This window comes from Phodopus roborovskii, unplaced genomic scaffold, assembly GCF_943737965.1.
Source record: "Phodopus roborovskii unplaced genomic scaffold, PHOROB, whole genome shotgun sequence".
NCBI lineage: Eukaryota > Metazoa > Chordata > Mammalia > Rodentia > Cricetidae > Phodopus > Phodopus roborovskii.
In genome coordinates, this window is record NW_026126517.1 from 19862949 (window position 1) to 19881103 (window position 18155).

The following is an 18155-nucleotide window of genomic DNA, read 5'->3' on the forward strand; positions in this document are numbered from 1 at the left end:
CTCAACATCACATTAAGGCTGAGTAAAGGCTTCTTCAACCTCACCCCCAGCCCTCCTGTAATGTTGTGTGTCCAAAACTGACTGGAGAGACGTCACTTAGAGATTGCTTCCAAGGCAAAAAGCAAATCAAACTTTAAAATGCATGTATTCAAAAGCCCAAGACATCCAGTATAGTGCAATAGTTAGAGAGTCAGACAGGTGATGGCAGACAGACAGACACAGACAGACAGACAGACACTGATTAAAGAGAAAGTATGGTCACCATACTGAGCAACTTATACAAAAAAGTGGGGCCAGAGACGTGACTGAGTCTAACTAATCACTCTGTACAGTTCTAGCTTTCTGAACACACATTAACTCTCTAACAGTCTGCCAGATGTGACTTTCTCACTGTGACAAGGGAGGAAACTGAAGCTCAGAGATGCTAAATAATTTGGCTATGGTCCCACATGAATGAATGAATATGTATGTATGTATTGAATATAACCTGAAGAAAATGAAGAGCAATTGAAGGCAGTTGGCACTGTCGGTAAGGACCAAATGAAGGACGCATGGAGTGATGCTCAAGGCCTACAAATGTATTAAGCACCACAAGGTTAGATAGTGCTGGAGTCAGAAAGGAACAGCAGAACTGATTCCAGAGTGTTGGGAGACATGCTCTCAAATCAGTTTCCAATGCTTGTTAGCCGACTGGTTTCATCACTTAACCTTTCCAAGTCTGTTTCTTCACTGGTGAAAGGGGAAAGTACCTGGATGTCCCAGGACCTAGTGAGGGGTTAAGTCAGATGTATATAGACGTCACTCAGGGTTGACACCTTTGTATCAGTTTGTTTTCGGGGCTCTGGAAGAGATGCTGAGTATATCCAAAGAGGACCATGGGCAGAAGAAAACGTGAGCTGCAGCACCATCCAGCCACTGTGTCTGCTCTGTTTGGCGAGAAGATTAACTCTAGGAAGGCTCCCAGGAGTCTGTCAGGAGAAAAGTCCCTCACGCTCACTGTTCATCCATTTTGTACACTAAATGTTCCACAAATGAAGAAACAGGCTACGATGCACTGAGCTGCTGTTTTAAGTGTGAGGGGTGCCAACAGTATGAGAATATTCTCTCTCAGTCAGTACTGTGAGTGAGTATTACCAAACCATAAAGCAATACACGGCTAGAATCTGGAATCTAGGCTGTGACTACAACACAGCTTAATAGCTCACACTGGGACCAGCAGTGTATTACATTCCATGACCTACATATCAATGAGAAGGACTTTCACACAGAAGATGATAGCAAGCTACCCATCACCTCTTTTAAGGAGGGTTTCTACTTAAAAACTTCCAACAACAGTACAACTCCCATTAAATGAAAACAAGATGTAAACCCCTCTTGAACATCCACTCCTCCCTCTGTTTCTATAATAAAGGACAAATTACTAAAAAGTTACTTAAAAAGGTTGCGAAAAGAATTGTGGGGGATCCCGAGGCTAACAGCTGTATGATCCTCTCTTTACCATCTACACTGGCCAAATGTCCAGTGAGGGATCTGTGTATATTCCCAAACACTACACTGGACACAAGCTAAGCAATCAGGCAGGAAATGTTTTATATGTTAGAAACAAATATTTTCTTTTAGAAGTATAAAGATCAACGAGGCTTCCTGTGTAACCTCCCATGGACAATAAGGAAAATATACTATTGATTAGGCTGATAAAAATTTACTTATGATAGAAAAATGTCCGAACTGCAAAGGTGACAGACTCCACTGAGTTTCTAAGACAGCTCTTCACATGGTGTCTTTAAGTTAAAAATAAGACTCCTCTGGCTGGAATGAGTTGAGTTTGCTCACATGCAAAAGCAAGATGAACTGGCATCACCTCTACAGCCTCTACAGTGCCAGCATTTCACAGGCGGTCCTCTACCCTGGCATCTCTAAAGGAGGAAACTAAAGATGTAAGGGAAATGGGGAAAGGACTGAGGATAACAATCTGTAATTTATGCCCAAGCTTTTCTCTGCCTCACTTGACTGGCTAACTCCTCCCTCGTCTCAAACACTTGATTCTATTTCTTTTATAAAATGGTTTCAATAAGAAGAAAGGGGGAAACAGAGATACATTGGGAAAGGTAGAACTAAATTCTATCCAGCCAAAAAATTCAAGTCTGTAGCTAAAAACTGCATTTACTTTATATACAGGTGCCCAATTAAGAAAAATGGATACATCTTTACCTCCCTCCAAAGTATCACGTTTTTCTCACCCATACATGTTTCAGTCTTGAGATATATAGCAGCCAACAACTTAAAACAAAGGAAATGGCTCATAACTTGTAATGTCAGCGATCACTCAGAAACCCAAAGAACATTCTATATCACTTTGTTCCACATTGCTATGTTAATAAGGCTGAAGTCAACTTGGTTAAAGTCTAGGGACAAATGCTCTTCTTCATAGTCAGACACATGGGATGCAAGGGATTGAAATATGATGTCTTAAAACCAGTAACCGATGAAGCATTTGCAGCCTGGCAAAGGTTAATCAAGGGAAAAACAAAAAACAATATTCTTTTGTTGTCAGTACTCCTCCAGTCCATTTATGCTCTGATATATTCTCTAAAAGAGAGGGACCAACTGCAGTTAGGAATAGGAGGGTAACAAGGAATGGTAAAAACTAGAATAAACTGAAAGAGAAACTTGAAAGCATCAGTATCAACAGGCTACCAAGTACAAAGGAAGATGCTCAAACGAAGAGCAGATACACTTTAAATAAATATGCTGCCCCTGGCTGTAAGCAATGCGATCTGAGAAATACCACAGGCCTTTGCTAAAACAGAAAAAAAGCCTAGTTCTTACTGTAAGCCCCCTCTGAAGTACAATTTCATGGTTATTAAACCTCTCTCACTAGTGAGCAAAAGCTCAGTACACAGTCAAATTACAGGTCAAAATCCAGCCTGTGTAACATTTCATATCTCCACACAACATATTTAGAGGATTCAGCAGAGGATTGAGTCAGAGGAGGATCTGGTCCGAACTCCCACCTTCCAAGCCCCAGGGAAGTAGAGCACAAATCTACCCAACTCTAGGACTCAGAGCTTCTGCAGAAGGACTGAAGAGAGTCCCAGCTTGGGAGGGTTAGCAAGGTGTTCTATCTGCACCTGAGCAGTACGGGCAGAGCATGCCTGGTGACTGGGTGTCTCAGAGGACCCAGACAGTACAAGCTATGGTTTGTGAACAGTAAGATAAGTAGTTTATACAGACACACAGATAAGTGTATGCATAGAAATTACTTCTCGAACATCCCTGGGAATCTCTACTTCACCTGACATGAACATTCAAGAACTTTGATAAAAATCCCATCACAACAGGAACTACCACTAAGACACAGACACCAGATTAAATAGAACAGTGGAACAGATAACATAAAAATTCTGAACAGTTCACAGAGTTTTCTTAAACAAGAAAGCTGTTTTAGGATTTGTGTAACACTTGATAGCTACAGCGTATTTCAATGGCTAATTATCAGCACCCATATACTGATGAGTGAGAAGTGCTAATGGACCAGGTAAATTCTGGGAAGTCACAGTTAAGAGTTACAGCAAGTGGTCTTCACCAATCCACACATGCAGTCAGTCAGTCATTCCTTAACACGGGCAACAGACACCTGACAATTTGTACACCGGATGGTGGTGATTTTAAGAAGACAGAAATCGCCACTGAAATCAAGCTCACAGTCTCTAGGAAAAATGTGGAGTCGGCAAGTGACCACACCAGGCTGGGATAAATCCTTCTGTAGCAGTGGGCACAGATGCTCTGGGGTAATTAGATGCCTGAGTTGAGAGACAGGGAGAGTGACACAGGGATGACAACCCAGGCTACAGCCATCGGATGACAGGAAAAGGAGAGTGGTGGGTTCGCATGAATAAATCGAGAACGCTCCCATGCCATTTGCGTAGGATGTGCTACAAATGACAGCACCGGCTAAAGACAGACATGAAGTTCTAGAAACAACAGAGATCTATGTGATGAGGGGCATTCCTTGGGATTCAGACCTAGGTTGCTATGCAAGAAAAAGAAAGGGAGGGGTGCCATGCAGCAGGGTCCAGCATGATTCTTTTGCTTCAGCAGTCTGTGATGCACTGTGCAATGATGGAGAAAGCAGGAGACAACTGCATGGAAAACCCCACTAAGCAAACTTCTACAGAGTCAAAGCAAAACGTACAAGCATAATTTGAATGAACCAAGTAGGAAGAACTGGTTTTCCCTTATACTTTGTGGTAGTTTCTATCAGGAAATGTTTTAATCAGGTAGGCAATGATATCTATACTAACAAAAAGGAATTTAATGGCACTGTTAGTGTATAGTTAGAATTACTCCAGAGTCAAAGGGCATCAGATTTATCAAACTTCTTGACAGGTGGCTAATGAAAGGAAAGTTCTGAAGGACTTCTCACAGATTTCAGTAACAGGAAAATGACTACAATCTCGGCTTCAGTGGAAGCAATTCTAAGTCAATCTGTGGCGACCCCCACATATGTGGAGCAGGGCATGAGCAGAAGAAGTAGGCTGAGAAATGGAGAAAGCACCGTTAGCAGTTAGCAGTCGAAGCATCTATAGATTCATTAACCTTTTGATGCCTGGAATAAAATGTTTCTGTGCTGCCCACACTAATAAAACCAGGGCTGTAGCAATAACCACTAACTGAAAATTCACCACAGGTAGTCGGTGACTTGCTGCTTACCTTGACATGTACAGAGGGCAAGAGGGTTCTGAGTGAGAACCAGAGTCAGCAGGATGTAAAGGAATATAATCAAGAACACAATGGTTACCAATGTTTCCCCCAAATACAGCAATGTAAAACACAAGAACACAGCCATGACCAACGCCTTTCCCCAAGCAGTGCTGCACAAGCTTTACCTCATGCCAGTCTTCCAGTTTGTTGTCAGAGAGATCGAGTTCTGACACGTGAGCGCAGAAGGCAGCGATTTCTCTCTCATCTCCTGCACAGGTGATCCCGCAGCTGTTCAACACGAGCACACTGGGGAGGTTGAGGCGATCTGAAAGAGAGGGGAAAAAACCCAAAAAAAAAACAAACTTGCTCCATTCAGCTGCATTCTTTTTATAGCATTATTATTCTCTCATACATTACATCCCAACCAGTTTCCCCTTCCGGTCCTTCCCCCAGTCTCTCCCCACAACCTCCCCTCTCCCCCAGGTCTTCCCCCATCTGCCCTAAGAAAAGAGCAGGCTTCCCAGGGACATCAACCAAACACTGAATAACATGCTACAATAAGACCAAACACATACCATCACATCAAGACTGGATGAGGCAACACAGTAGGGGGAAGAGGATCCCACAAGTAGGCAAAAGAGACAGAGAACACCTCCACTCCTACTGTTAGGTGTTAGGAATCCCGTAAGAACACCAAGCTACTGAGCCATAACATACATGTAGAGGACATAGGTCAGACCCCTACAGGCTCCCCGATCTCTTTGAGCACCCAGGGGTTCCAGTCCACTGATTCAGTGGGCTGTGTTCTCTTGATGTCCCTGACCCCTCTGGTTCCTCCAATCCTTTCTCCCCCTCCTTTGGAGGAGTCCCCTAGCTCTGCTTAATGCCTGGCTGTGGGATTCTGAATCTGTTCCCATCAACTGCTGGATGAAGTCTCTCTGGTGTCTTTGATGACCATTCTACTACAGCCTAATTCTTGCCTATGTGCGTTTAGCACCCAGCAATCATCAGATAACAAAACTAATTCTATTTCCCACATTCTGAGAGGGCCTAGAAAATACAATGGGACCTTGGGCCTTGAGTTCAATATGGGCCAGGAGGGACTCAGAAGAGCTGAACTCCCACCACAGGAAGTCTTCTCAGCTCTGCTCCCAGGTGGGCATCTGCCAGTTACCATAAACACCCACACTGTTGTCTTCTTGCCTGCACATCGGACCTAGGTCACCTGTGTCTCATAGAACCTCCGGCTGAACTCAAGCCCGCAGTTCTAAAGCATCTGCACTCTCTTTTCTCTCAAATTATCCTTTCAAAAATTATCTCTAACAGTTCATTCATAGATTCAGTGGAGAGCTGCCTCCCCCAACATCCACCAAATCTATGAATTGTTGAAGCATGTGAAGGGAACAAACCCACAGATCCAAAACAGCAGGATCTCCATGACACAGGACAACAGGCTATCCAAGAGGAGCTCCAGTGAGAGAGAGCCCATTATTGATGGTGTAGCAGAAACCAGAGGCAGACCAATGATTCATGGTAAGGAACAACTTGTAAGTAAAGATAAACAGACTAAAGGGTAAACTGTGTGACTCAATGGGCCACACTACAGCTTCTATACATAGATTCTTTTGTTGTTTTTGTTAGGTTTGGTTTTTCTCTTACATTTGAATTTTATTTGGGAGGAGTTTTCAAAGGCAGAGAGTGGATTCTAGGGGACAAGGAGATAGATAAGAGAGATCAGAAAGCATGATATGAAATCTACAAAGAATCAATAAAAGTAAAAAAAAAAAATCTCAAACCACTAATGAGCTATCTGCTAAGCTACTTCTTCAAGTTTGTGTGTTCAAAACATCTTCCTCACTTACAAGAAGACAATAAAAATGCTGATTTCTTTTTTAGTCCTAACTATCAATTATTCCCATTTTATAATCATGTATTAAGACAATTTCCCATATGAAAATATGGCCTTCTTTAAAAAAAAATCTTAATTGGAGAAAAATTTCAAAATTTGAAATATGCAAACTTAAGGTCAGTTAAATACCAAGTCTGGCCACACTGCCTGTTCTAACACACATATGTCAGCAAAACCACTCTTACTATCTTACTGAAAGGGGCAAACGACACCTCAAACACTTTGCCTCCCATTTGGAAGAAGAAGAAAAAAACAAGGGCTCCTGAAGATCATGATTCATAATTTGAGGCCTTGAATTATATAATTTTCCACTAAGTGCTATTTAGTATCAAATTTCTCAGATGTAGAACAGTCTGGGCAACAAACTGCCAACTCAGAGATTCACTTCTACAAAGCTGGAGACAGTTATATTGAGAAATGAGTGTCAGTAGACTTTGAGTACTGGAATAAGGCAATGATTCCCTATGAACTCCCCTTAATTACAAAGAACTTCTAAAATCTGTCAAGTACAGTTAAGATAAAAAGCCTAGCAAAACCCAAAACCCACCTTGTACACTTCCCTCTTCAAGAATGTCTTTGTCTCCTCTCTAACCATATTCTACATTCTCCAAGGGCTAGTTAACCTTTGAACCTTCTGATAGTATTATCTTCTAAATTCCATTCTTAATCACTGTGGTTTTCATTTGGCTCAACATAAGCGACATTGTGCTATAGCTTCATAAATTTGAATGTTGTGCACTCAACCTCAAGTGCAACAGCTGGCCTTGTACCATTCTGTACTCTTCAAGCTCCTTGAAAGGGTATGCACTTGAAGAATTATTCCCCAAGTCTCAGTGTTGCCCTGTAAAGAAAACTAAGATGCCTCCTGGGCAATCTGGAAGAAAGCTCTTTAAGAGAACACCAGAGTCATAACACCACGGTTGATCATTGGACTCATGATTCCAAACAAAGGCACTCTCTCACTCACAAATGAGGTGATGTAGTTGAGCCCAAATAATCGCAGACAAACACATGTTCTTTGTTCCACCTTCCTTACCTTTCATAGGAGAGCCCTGAGGAGTGGCTGGGACATGGACTCCCATCCCAGGGCCACGGCGGTAAGGGAAGTTTTCAGGACTGTATTTCTCACACAATACTTGCATAAAACTTCTTCCACTAGGTTGGTCCATCTTCTTTTCTGAAAAGTCTATAAGAAACCTGGAAATCATCAAAATTATCTGCGTATTCATGAAAGAACTATGTTTTGTTTATGAGGCAGGTGGATGGGCACTGCAGATGGGTACAATACATTACTACCCCAGACAAACTTCTGGTGTGGGGAGACTACAGAACCTGCAGAGGACAGCAATGATCACTCAGCATGGTGTGTACAATATCACTAGAAGGTAGTCTAGCATTTGGAGGAGGAGGGGTTCTTCCAACCATGGATAACATGGATGCCTTTGGATGGTTATAAGGTTCATGTACTAATTAGAAAAAGACTGCACAGAAGGTGCAGATTAAACATCAGGCTAAGTATGAATAGTTCATACAAATCTTTTAATACTCTCCCTTGAAATTTATTCTTTTCCCACTGTAACAAAACCTTGGTGTGTGTATACTTGTGGTGTATGTGTGTGTGTGTGTGTGTGTGTGCGCGCGCACACACATACTTGTCTTTAGAAATGTATGAATAAACTGTGGCTGATGAAATAGAAATCTCTGGGGTAATTTCCAGAAATCTAAAGTCAGCTAGTACTTTCCACCTGATCTTCCTTCTGCTTCCTGTTTCCTCTCTTGCTGCAGAACAGATGTCTTCCTGAAGCATAATCCAGGAAATAAACCTGATGGACATGGACACAAGCAAAAGGGATCTGTCCCCAAGTCCTCCATAGACCTAAGATCTCAGATTGGCAGGTACCTTAGGAATTCCAGTGACAGTCTAATATAAGCCACTGTCCTTCTCCATTTGTTGATCGCTTATGATTGGACCTAAGCCTACCTAATAGAGAATGCTATTTCTTCTAGTGCTAAATTTAGGTAAAGTTTTCTCTATTTAATCTCTCCCTAGGGCCAGAACATTCAGTAAATCTAGCACTTTCTCTACATTCATGCACACATGAAAGGATGAAAGGAGAGACGAGCAGACATGCTGACTTCTGACAGCCTGACAAGCCACTACCTTAAGGGACTGGCCTGTGCTCCAGGCTTCATATCAGCCAGAACAGAGGCGACCACAATTAGTCTCTAATTATCAGCCAGCCTACTACTTTTTAAAATAAAAGTAATCAATAAAAATGCTTAGAAATGGCACCATGATGAGAGTGCACAGTGGCCTATGAATAATTTCAAGAAATGTGGGGTTGCCAAAGCAGCTACAGGTAGGAACTGCTGTATGCTCCATCAGTAGCTGAGCATAGTAGGAAAGATCTAGCCTTGGAGGAGGGAACACAGCTTGATCTTTTTGTTTTTGTTTTTTAAACTCATCTTGGTGCTTGAGTATTTGACAGATAAGACGGAACCAGGACCCAAGGAAAGAAGTTAGATAACACCACAGAAACATAGGCAAAAGATGAGTGAGACCTAGACTAATATACTGGGAACAATCAGTGAGCATGGCTGGCTCAAGATGGGTTCATCAAGCAAGGTTCGGGGAATTACTGAGGCTAGCAAAGGTTGTAAGACAACCCTCGGGTTTCTGGTGCTGACCACCGCAACTAGCGTCTTTAACTAGTCAAGGGACGATGAACTGCACTTCCTCCATGCACAGTGTGAGCACTTGTTGACACTGCAGGAAACAGCATAAAGTTAGGTGAGAAACGTTAGCTGAAAAAGGAGATTCAGATGTCGCCTGAATACAGGACACACTATGAGGAATAACAAGACAAAAGCACTCTGGGGGCTGGGGACAGAGGAGACAGTGAGTCACGAAGAAAAGGAACAGGAATAACCAAAGAGCAGAGGACACAGCCAACAGGCTAGGACCTTCGATGAGAAGTGAATTGGGATGACAAGCCCCGCAGGAACAAGGGTAGGAAGTCAGGGGCAACTGTGGAGATTTCCCCCCTTAAACTAATGGAGTGGCTGGAGCGGTGGCTCTACTCTTAGTGGCACTTGATGTTCTCCTAGGGGACCCTGGTTTGATTCTGAACACCAACATGGCAGCTCAAAACTGTTTGTGGCCCTAGTTCTAGGGGACCCAACACCCCCTTGCCTCCGCCGGCACCAGGCACATGTAGTACACACACATATATAACCAAGCACTCATGCACACATTCAAAAGAAATTATAAGACAGTAAAAACAATTAGAGATTTGAATGTGGTTATACATTAGCCAGGGAGGCAAAGGACTGGAAGACACCAGCAGGAGCAAGCATTCGAGTTTTTCAGAGCTGTAGATACCAACCAGACAATGCTTCATATTGCCTGCAGTGAGTGCTGACATTTATTTCACTGTAGCAACACTGCTTTACTTGTGCTTATACAGTTAAATAAGCCGAAGTCTGGGTCTTTTTCTCGGGCTATTATACTAACTCTACCACTAAATTATACTGAGAGCAGAACTGTGAAAGTCTCCATCTCCCAGTACTGACTCACAGCATCCAGTGCAGCATGCTGTGTATGCAAGGGCTTGGTAAATGTTGCCGAGTATAAAAATCATTCATCTCCAGGGGGCTGAGTAGAAAAGGCAGACACTTTGGGAAGAGGTTAGGTTAAGCCCACTCAGTTTTCATCACTTAATAGTTCTGTGACCCAACAGACAAGATGCTCTGCTTTTGGCAGTAGCAAATACACCAGCCAACATTTAATTCTTCCTGTAAAAACATGCACATCCATCTAATTACTATGAAAATTTTATTTTTTGTCCTTAATAAATGGTAAAATTATGTGTAACAAATAATTGCTTTAAGATAAATTTTTCTTATCAAGAAATGTTTGATTTATATATTTTATCTACCTATATATCTGAAGTCATGCAAAAATTTCATGGATGAAAGTGGTCACAAGTGGACAAAGTTTTAAAAAGCCATAATCTGTAGAGCACCTGGATCCTAGAGTCACTGGAGAGCTACAAATGTGCTATCTGGATTACAAGGCTGTAGTACAGCTCCAAACTACACACCGCTGTTCATCCTGCCTGGGCATCATGGTGAGATGGAAAACCCATGGACACGGGAAGTTTATGTTTCTCACAAACTAGGCACACATGATCTAGTTCCTAACCTCTCTCTCTTCCTCACCCATGGATGATCTAAACCTCCCTCTCAGGTATGAAGAAAGTATTAAAAGGAGAAAAGAACAGGACGTAGCCACTAAGCTGCATGTCTTCAACTGTAACCCAAGCATGTTCCCTGGTCTCTGTGGAGTCAGTGCAGATGCCTGGACCACAGATGTTCATTGGACTCTACAGAGTCAGTGTAGATGCCTGGAACAAAGATGTTCACTGAACACTATGGAATCAGTGCAGAGGCCTAGAACACAGATATTCACTGAACTCTGCGGAATCAGTCCAGACATGTGGGACACAGATGTTCACTGAACACATGTCTATCCATGAAACACGTTTTCTCTGTATAATTTGCCAGAGGGATATTGTGGAGTCCATTTCAAGAGTGTATCACAGGTCACCTTGAGAACGCCTTACACACAGGGTTGTCCTCTGTTTTACCCCTTTATTTGTAAGCCTCCTGTCAGCACCTGCTGTAGTGTTGTTACTATATGACAGCTTATTTCATTGACCTACAAAATGGTGTGTGTCTGAAGAGCTACCATGGGCTTCAGAAACCCTCAGATCGGAAGGTTTTTGTTCATGTAAACTCACCATCATCAAAAGCAAACAACACAGACCAGGTACTCTGTCACTAGTAAAAGGCACCACAGCTCTTATCAACATCCATCTCAAACAGGACACCAGGGGAATTTTTAGAAACGGTTAACAAAACCATCAGAGAAATTACACTGTCATCTCCCATAAATTGGCAGTTCAAAACACTGAGGTATGTGGTGGTGGTGGTGGTGGAGGCAAACTGTCACTATGGCAATAAGGGTCTCCATGTTCAAGCAGCATCTTTGATCTGGAGGCTTCTGAAGCACCTGCACCTACACAATTCAAGGGCAGCTAACAGGAACACAACTGGAAGGCAGACCACACAAGCAATGCAAAAGTAAACCCTGACTCAGCTGGAGGTATGTGCCAGGAGATAAACAAGCCTGTGAACTTGAACACTTTCCCTTAAGTCTTCAAGCTTGAGAACTCTTCCAGAGCCAGGCCTGGTGGTGCCTGCCTATAAGTGATTTCTAGGCCATCCTGTGCCACTTACTGAGGCGCTGTCTCAAAATTAAAAAAAAAAAAAATGAATAATAAAAAGGCCAGGAGTACAGTTTGGAGACAATGTCTTTGCTTTGCATATACAAAGCCCCAGGTTCAGTCCCCATTATTCATCCCCCATGCAAAAAAAAAAAAAAAAACCTCTTCCAAATATTCAGGATGTGAAAATATGTTCTGTCCTCTCTGAGATTACAAAGTGACCCCAGCCCCTTTACTGATTATTTCCCAGCAAAGTTTACTGAAGAGCCTTCCAGTAATGCAGGCTGTACACAGACACATGGCCGTCCAACTGGGACCTTGAGAGGGCATAATGGATTGGCAACACAAAATCTGCTTAGATCTGCTGTATTTTAGGAGGAATGGTAGGTGGGAAAGGAAGGCTGAAAAACAAGAAGACTGAAAAGTGAGGAAATGCAAAATGGAAAAGATCTTTAACTGCAGCCTTTTAAAAGGTTTGGGGGTTGGGGGTTGGAGGTAATCTATGGCATTCTGGAAATAACAGGAGTCAAGTTACACCAGTCTACCTCTGCAGTTGGCAGAGTTCAAATGCATTTTAAACTGTTCTCCATTGGTGCTTGAAACCAGCAAGCCAGTGAGCCAGGAATCTTGGGTGATGCTGCTGGGTTCCATTACAGGTGGTGGAATATGTGAAAATCTCAAATCCTTTGTACCTCAAGATCCCGATCCAATATCCTGTAAAGCCTGGAGAAAGTCACAACAAAGCGAGGGTGGAGGACAGGGTGCACAGAGCACTTGTGCCAGGTGGATGACTATCGGAGCAGAACATCCAGTCCCACATGTACACTATCAAACAACCTGGACTTTATGTTCCCACCCAAAAAGGGTGAGATTAAAATAAGTAGGAAACTCAACACAACTGAGAGCAGAAAACTGTTAGAGCTGAGCGTGGATGCTAGGGTTAGCCAAGATATAACCTCTAGCAAGCAGTGTCAATACTGCCCACAGAAACAATAAGAAACAGTGTGCTTCATAAAGCATAAACACTACCGGCCCTGCTCACAATTTCCCAGAGATAGAAATACAACTGCAGAGGGCCAAAAGGTAAGATCTAAACCTTATAAAAATAGAATTATTGGCTTGTATCTACACAGACTATCTCTGGAAAGAAAGAGAGAAAGAGTTAGAGGCAGTAGAGTAACTGAGGCTGAGAGAAGGCATGAAGGACCACAAAGAGGAGCCCTGTCAATCCTGACTCTGAGGCAGCTGAACTCAACAGACCCAGCACCATCTTCCAGAGTGGGTGTTTTCATGTAATATACACAGGTATGACTCAATGGTTTGCCAACTTTTGTTATTTATTTATTTGATCTCCTCCAGGATTTACAGTTTCTATGACAAAAAGAAGCTTGAGGGATTTTTTTTTTTTTTACATGTGGAATATATAGTATTCTAATAACATTACAGGAATGAAGAGGAAGAAATGAGAAATAGAATGGATGATCAAACAGAAGCACATGACTTTGTAAAATGCAACTGGAAAAGAGGGAGAGCACATACCTGAGCCTAGGAAGTAAACTTCAGCACCAGGACAAGCAGAGGAGTGAGTGTAGGCAGACAGGCAGGTGACAGAGGCCACCAGGTCCTATAGCTCCTCACTGCTCCCTCATTAGGGCAAAGGCAAAGCTCCATTCTGGACTATAGACCATGTACAGGGACATCCAGCATGCCTCTACCAGCCAAGTGCAATTACACATTCAAAGCAGGAGGCAGAGATGAACTTAGGAGCCTTGGAATTTCAGGCCACCAGGTCACCACTGACTGAAAATCAACAAAGAAGGGCTTCCACAGAAGCGCCCTCTGGCTAGTCTCACAGTGCTGCAATTGTCAAGGCTGGGAACCTGTTCTAACTTAGGAAAGAATCATTTGGTTTGGATCCACATACATGCAGTATGTATCTCCTTATCAGAAGTAGAAGACAATGGCAGCACATATGACTCCACTTATCCGAGGAAGGCAGAAAACTGCACTCTGAAAACACCTGCCAATACTGACTTGAGAATAGAGAAGGGAAACATTTTGCCAAAGTTTGCACCATTCTCCTTTAAGGTTCTTTTAGTCAGATGATAAATGACACCAGTGATGTGTCTTTCCATTTAGATGTCCATGTCCTTCAGAAGACAAACTGACAATAGGAATCTCTCACAAACTTTTGGGGCAGGGAGTAAATAAATGTGATTTCTTTTTGAACTTTACCAAATCATCCCAATTAGGCCAATTTGCCTGCTCATTTATGTATTCGATAGGTACTTCCATGGAGTGCATTTCACTTCATGGGAATCAATGAGCATACATGTACCAGAGGCTGAATCTATACTGAGCAATAAAGAAAGGAAGAAGAAACAAAATACAAACCCCTTAGAAGGAAGTACATGAGGTAATACTCAAATAAACAGTTACACAAAAAGAGTAAAGTGGGGGGTTGGAGAGATTGTTCAATAGTTAAAGAGTGCTTCCTGTTCTTGCAGAGGACCTGGGTTCAGTTCCCAGAATCCATGGAGTAGCTCACAAATGTCTCTAACTCCAGTTCCAGGGGGCCAGTGTCCCTTCTGACCTCTACGGGACACACACACACAACACACACACACACACACACACACACACACACACAAATGTGTGTTTGGTGTGTGTGTATGTGTGTTATGTATAATGGTTAACTTTTGAAAGCATGACAAAGTAGATGAATCCTGGGCTACCTAATTAGGGCCAGTTGGAGAAGACTATTTCAAGTATAAAAGACAAAAAACAGGATCAGGCAGAGAAGCCTGAAACATTACCAGGACTGTCAGAATACAGGGATAGTGGAGATGTGAAGTGCAGATGACTGCCCAGGTAGATGCTCAGACTGTGCTGGCCCTACTCAAGCCAATGGTTACCCTGTGGAGATAAAAGAAAGATAACTTCTCAAGAGGCACTGTGAACCCAGTACAAAGATGAAGTTTCTGATCGTGATCTTTAGCAGTAGAAACGGAAGTCTGTCAGGCAGTGGTGGTGCACACCTCTAGTTCTACCTCTTTGGGAGGCAGAGACAGGCAGATCTCTGTGAGTTTGAGGCCAGCCTAATTTACAAATGGAGTGCCAGGACAGCTAGGACTGTTACAGAGAAGCCCTGTCTTGAAAAGAAGAAGGAAGAAAGGGAGGGAGGGAGGGATGGGAGGAGGGAGGAGGAGATAAAGAAACAAGTCAAATAGATGGGATCTAAATGATGGGAGATGTCATTCTGTAAATATGTTTCTCGTATTGGTTAATGAATAAAGCACTGTTGGCCAATAGGAAAGCAAGATAGGCGGGACTAGGAGGAGAGGGGAAGTAGTAGGGAGGAGATCCAAGATGGAGGACAGAGAGAGAAGGACTCTAGCCCCTCTCTCTGGTAAGATAAGACCACGTGGAAGTACTTAGATTAATAGAAATGGGTTAATAATTAAGACAGCGCTAGCCAATAAGAAACTAGTATCTGGCCAACAGCATTGTATCAAATACAGAGTCTCTGTGTGTTATTTGGGGCGGTGGGACCAGATCGGCCAGCAAGAAAAACCTTACTGCTAACAATCTAAGATTCTTACAGGTGGAGCAATTTGTTCACCTCAGAGAAAGTGACGACAATTTCAGCATAGACAAGAGAAACGAAACCATTCCACAGGGAATTGAGGAAATAAAGTGTAAGCAGTAAGCGGAGACAAAGAACATGGGCCTGATCTTTGAGGGGCTTGGATGAAAATGGACCAGATGAGCAGTTGATGAAAACCCAGAGGTTAATAATTGTTTGCTTTTAAGGTGAACAGGAGAAATGCATTGGCTAAGTATGAGGGGAGTCTGGGAACGTCAGCAGGTCAGCAAAAAGTGACAGGACAAAGAAGGATCTCACCTGGGTCACTTTCCACAATCCCCAGGATACCAGCTTCCTTAATTTTTCCAATTTCTTTTTCTTAGGCTATTTGACTTTCACCACGCGTGGATTCCTGTTTTAACCTCATCATAAAAAGGCTTTTTCTGTTTTTGACACCAAACCTCACTAGATCCTTCAATGCTGTATTCTAGAAAGCTGCAGGTTTTCACTTGCTTCATTTTCTGAACAACTGTTTCTGGGCAGAGCACAAGAGCGTCACCACTGACACACACTCACTCTAGGACAATGTATGGGTGTGTTCTACACTTCCCTATGCAAAAGATTTTAAGAATCTAAAGATGAGAGTCTATTAATCACCATACTGATTTTTAAAACTGCATTATCTGATCTGAATCTTTTAGAACTGCTATGTGAAAGTAAGAAAACAATAAAGTCGGAACCACAAGACCTGTAACCCCCACCATGGGACAATCCTTCATTAGCTGATATAGACCTGGTAGGCAGTAAGTGCAGCCAAAGCCAAAGGCCTTTCCTGTCTGAGGCAAACATAGCCACATCAGAAGACGGAAGTCAGGGGCAGAATCAGCAATCTGACTGGGCCTGGGAACACTCTTTCAGTGTTGTCCTTCCAGACCACACTTTCCAGACTATAGGATGTGTATTTTCTACTCAAAGATTATGGCTTTAGACACATAACTTCAGAATCTGCCCCAAAGTTCATGAAAAACTATCTGTGTCCATACAGACTTACCTACAAAATCCCTGTGAAGGATCTTAATCCCATGAATGAGCTGTTACAATGGATGTCACAAACACTAGCCATGCCTTCCAAATGGACAACCTCAAGGACACAGTTCAAGGCAGTAAACAAGTGGGTCTCCTTCTCTTTGATACACCCAGGTTCATCTGTACTGAAGTTATGTACCCCCTCAACTCTATCTGGGTATTATGTAATATATTTAGCTAGATGCCCTCTTTGGTTGAAAAGTAAAGAAGTAAAGTTAAAGTGAAGAAAATTCTATAATAAATTTTTAGAGTTACACTGAAGAGACATGGTTAGCCAACTTGCTAACTTTACTCTTCACATTCCCAATGCAAGATGTCTGGCTGATAATCTATCATCACCCCACGCCATGTCACCATAATCTCACACCCATCAATCAACCACCCTATTCCCAAAGCCTCTCTGTCAACTGCCTTCCACACAACATCTTAGTGTAATATGTAGCACATCATACTTTCTTGAATATATATGTATGTGTGTATACACTGACAGATGAAATGTGAATTCCTCAAATTCCTCATCCCTAGACCACAGGTCTAGCAGCACCACAGAAGCAACATGAACTTTAGACAACTTGACTAAAATTTCTGTCCTTGAATTAGTGGTATCAGAGATGCTGAAACTGTGGCTGTATGTTGCCAGGGGAACTCTGTATTTTCTACTGCAGGCCATGTCACACATTAAGACATACTTAGTGTCAACAGGGTTTTCTTGTCAAGCTACGGGTACACATTAGCAAACACGGCTGATGTGCGAACTTGCTGTTTAGTGTATTCAAGCACAAGATCTGAGATGCCTGACCCAAGTGTACTTACTGCCCCAGAGGGAGAAAACCTAACAACATACCTCTTCATTCAAAACTATTTCAAAGTATTCATTTCTGCCTATGTCCCTATTAGATACTCTGAAACAGAAAACAAAACATTCCCAGATATCTGGCAACCACAACATAAAGGTTAGCATTTACAATTTACTTTAACACCTTCCAAGGAGACTATCCCTGAAGCCCTCACATCCAACTCCTTCACAAACAAATCAACACCCACCCTGATCTTTCCCTTGACCCAGATCCCATCTGGGGATATCTCACTTACTCAGAGCAGGATTAGACACATTTACTCTTGAAGTGATGTCCCCAAACTAAATGTCTTCACACAGAGATTAACAATCACTATAAAGCCTAGAAATTTTCCACAGGCACTCTCTGAAAGACACACCTTCACACTTATCTGTTATTTACAGCCTGGGAAACTGTGGGGATTTGCTCAGGTTTCTGGGGCTGGACCAGCATGCTAAGTCATCCTTCCTGTATCTAATCTGCTGAGCCATGCTGACTTCATTTAAAAAAAAAAAAAAAAGGAATATTTCAGGTCAACAGAATATAGCACCACATACAAGTCCTAGAACTAGACCTTGCTTGCTAAAGCATATGAAAGTTATTGCAACCAAAATTCTTATTGTAAGTACATCAAAGTCACTGTACCTGAGCATAAAACATTAGCCTTGTCTGGCCATTCACTAAAGGGGGAAACTATTCCCAACTAGAACAGCAATGCAGATATCCTCCTCTTGAATGGATTGCTT

At 42.5% G+C, this 18155-nt stretch overlaps 1 protein-coding gene across 1 annotated transcript in view; it reads right to left on the reverse strand.

The window, feature by feature from the left end:
- The window catches only part of LOC127231574 (alpha-tectorin), a 127346-nt gene extending 109492 nt beyond the window's left edge, over positions 1-17854 (reverse strand). The window contains exons 1-3 of the mRNA XM_051197181.1: positions 17666-17854; positions 7650-7799; positions 4890-5029 (exon numbers count right to left, since the gene is read on the reverse strand). Coding sequence (XP_051053138.1) covers positions 4890-5029; positions 7650-7782 — 273 coding nt within the window. The 5' untranslated portion in view covers positions 7783-7799; positions 17666-17854. The remainder of the gene's footprint in view (positions 1-4889; positions 5030-7649; positions 7800-17665) is intronic.
- Positions 17855-18155: the final 301 nt, after the last annotated feature.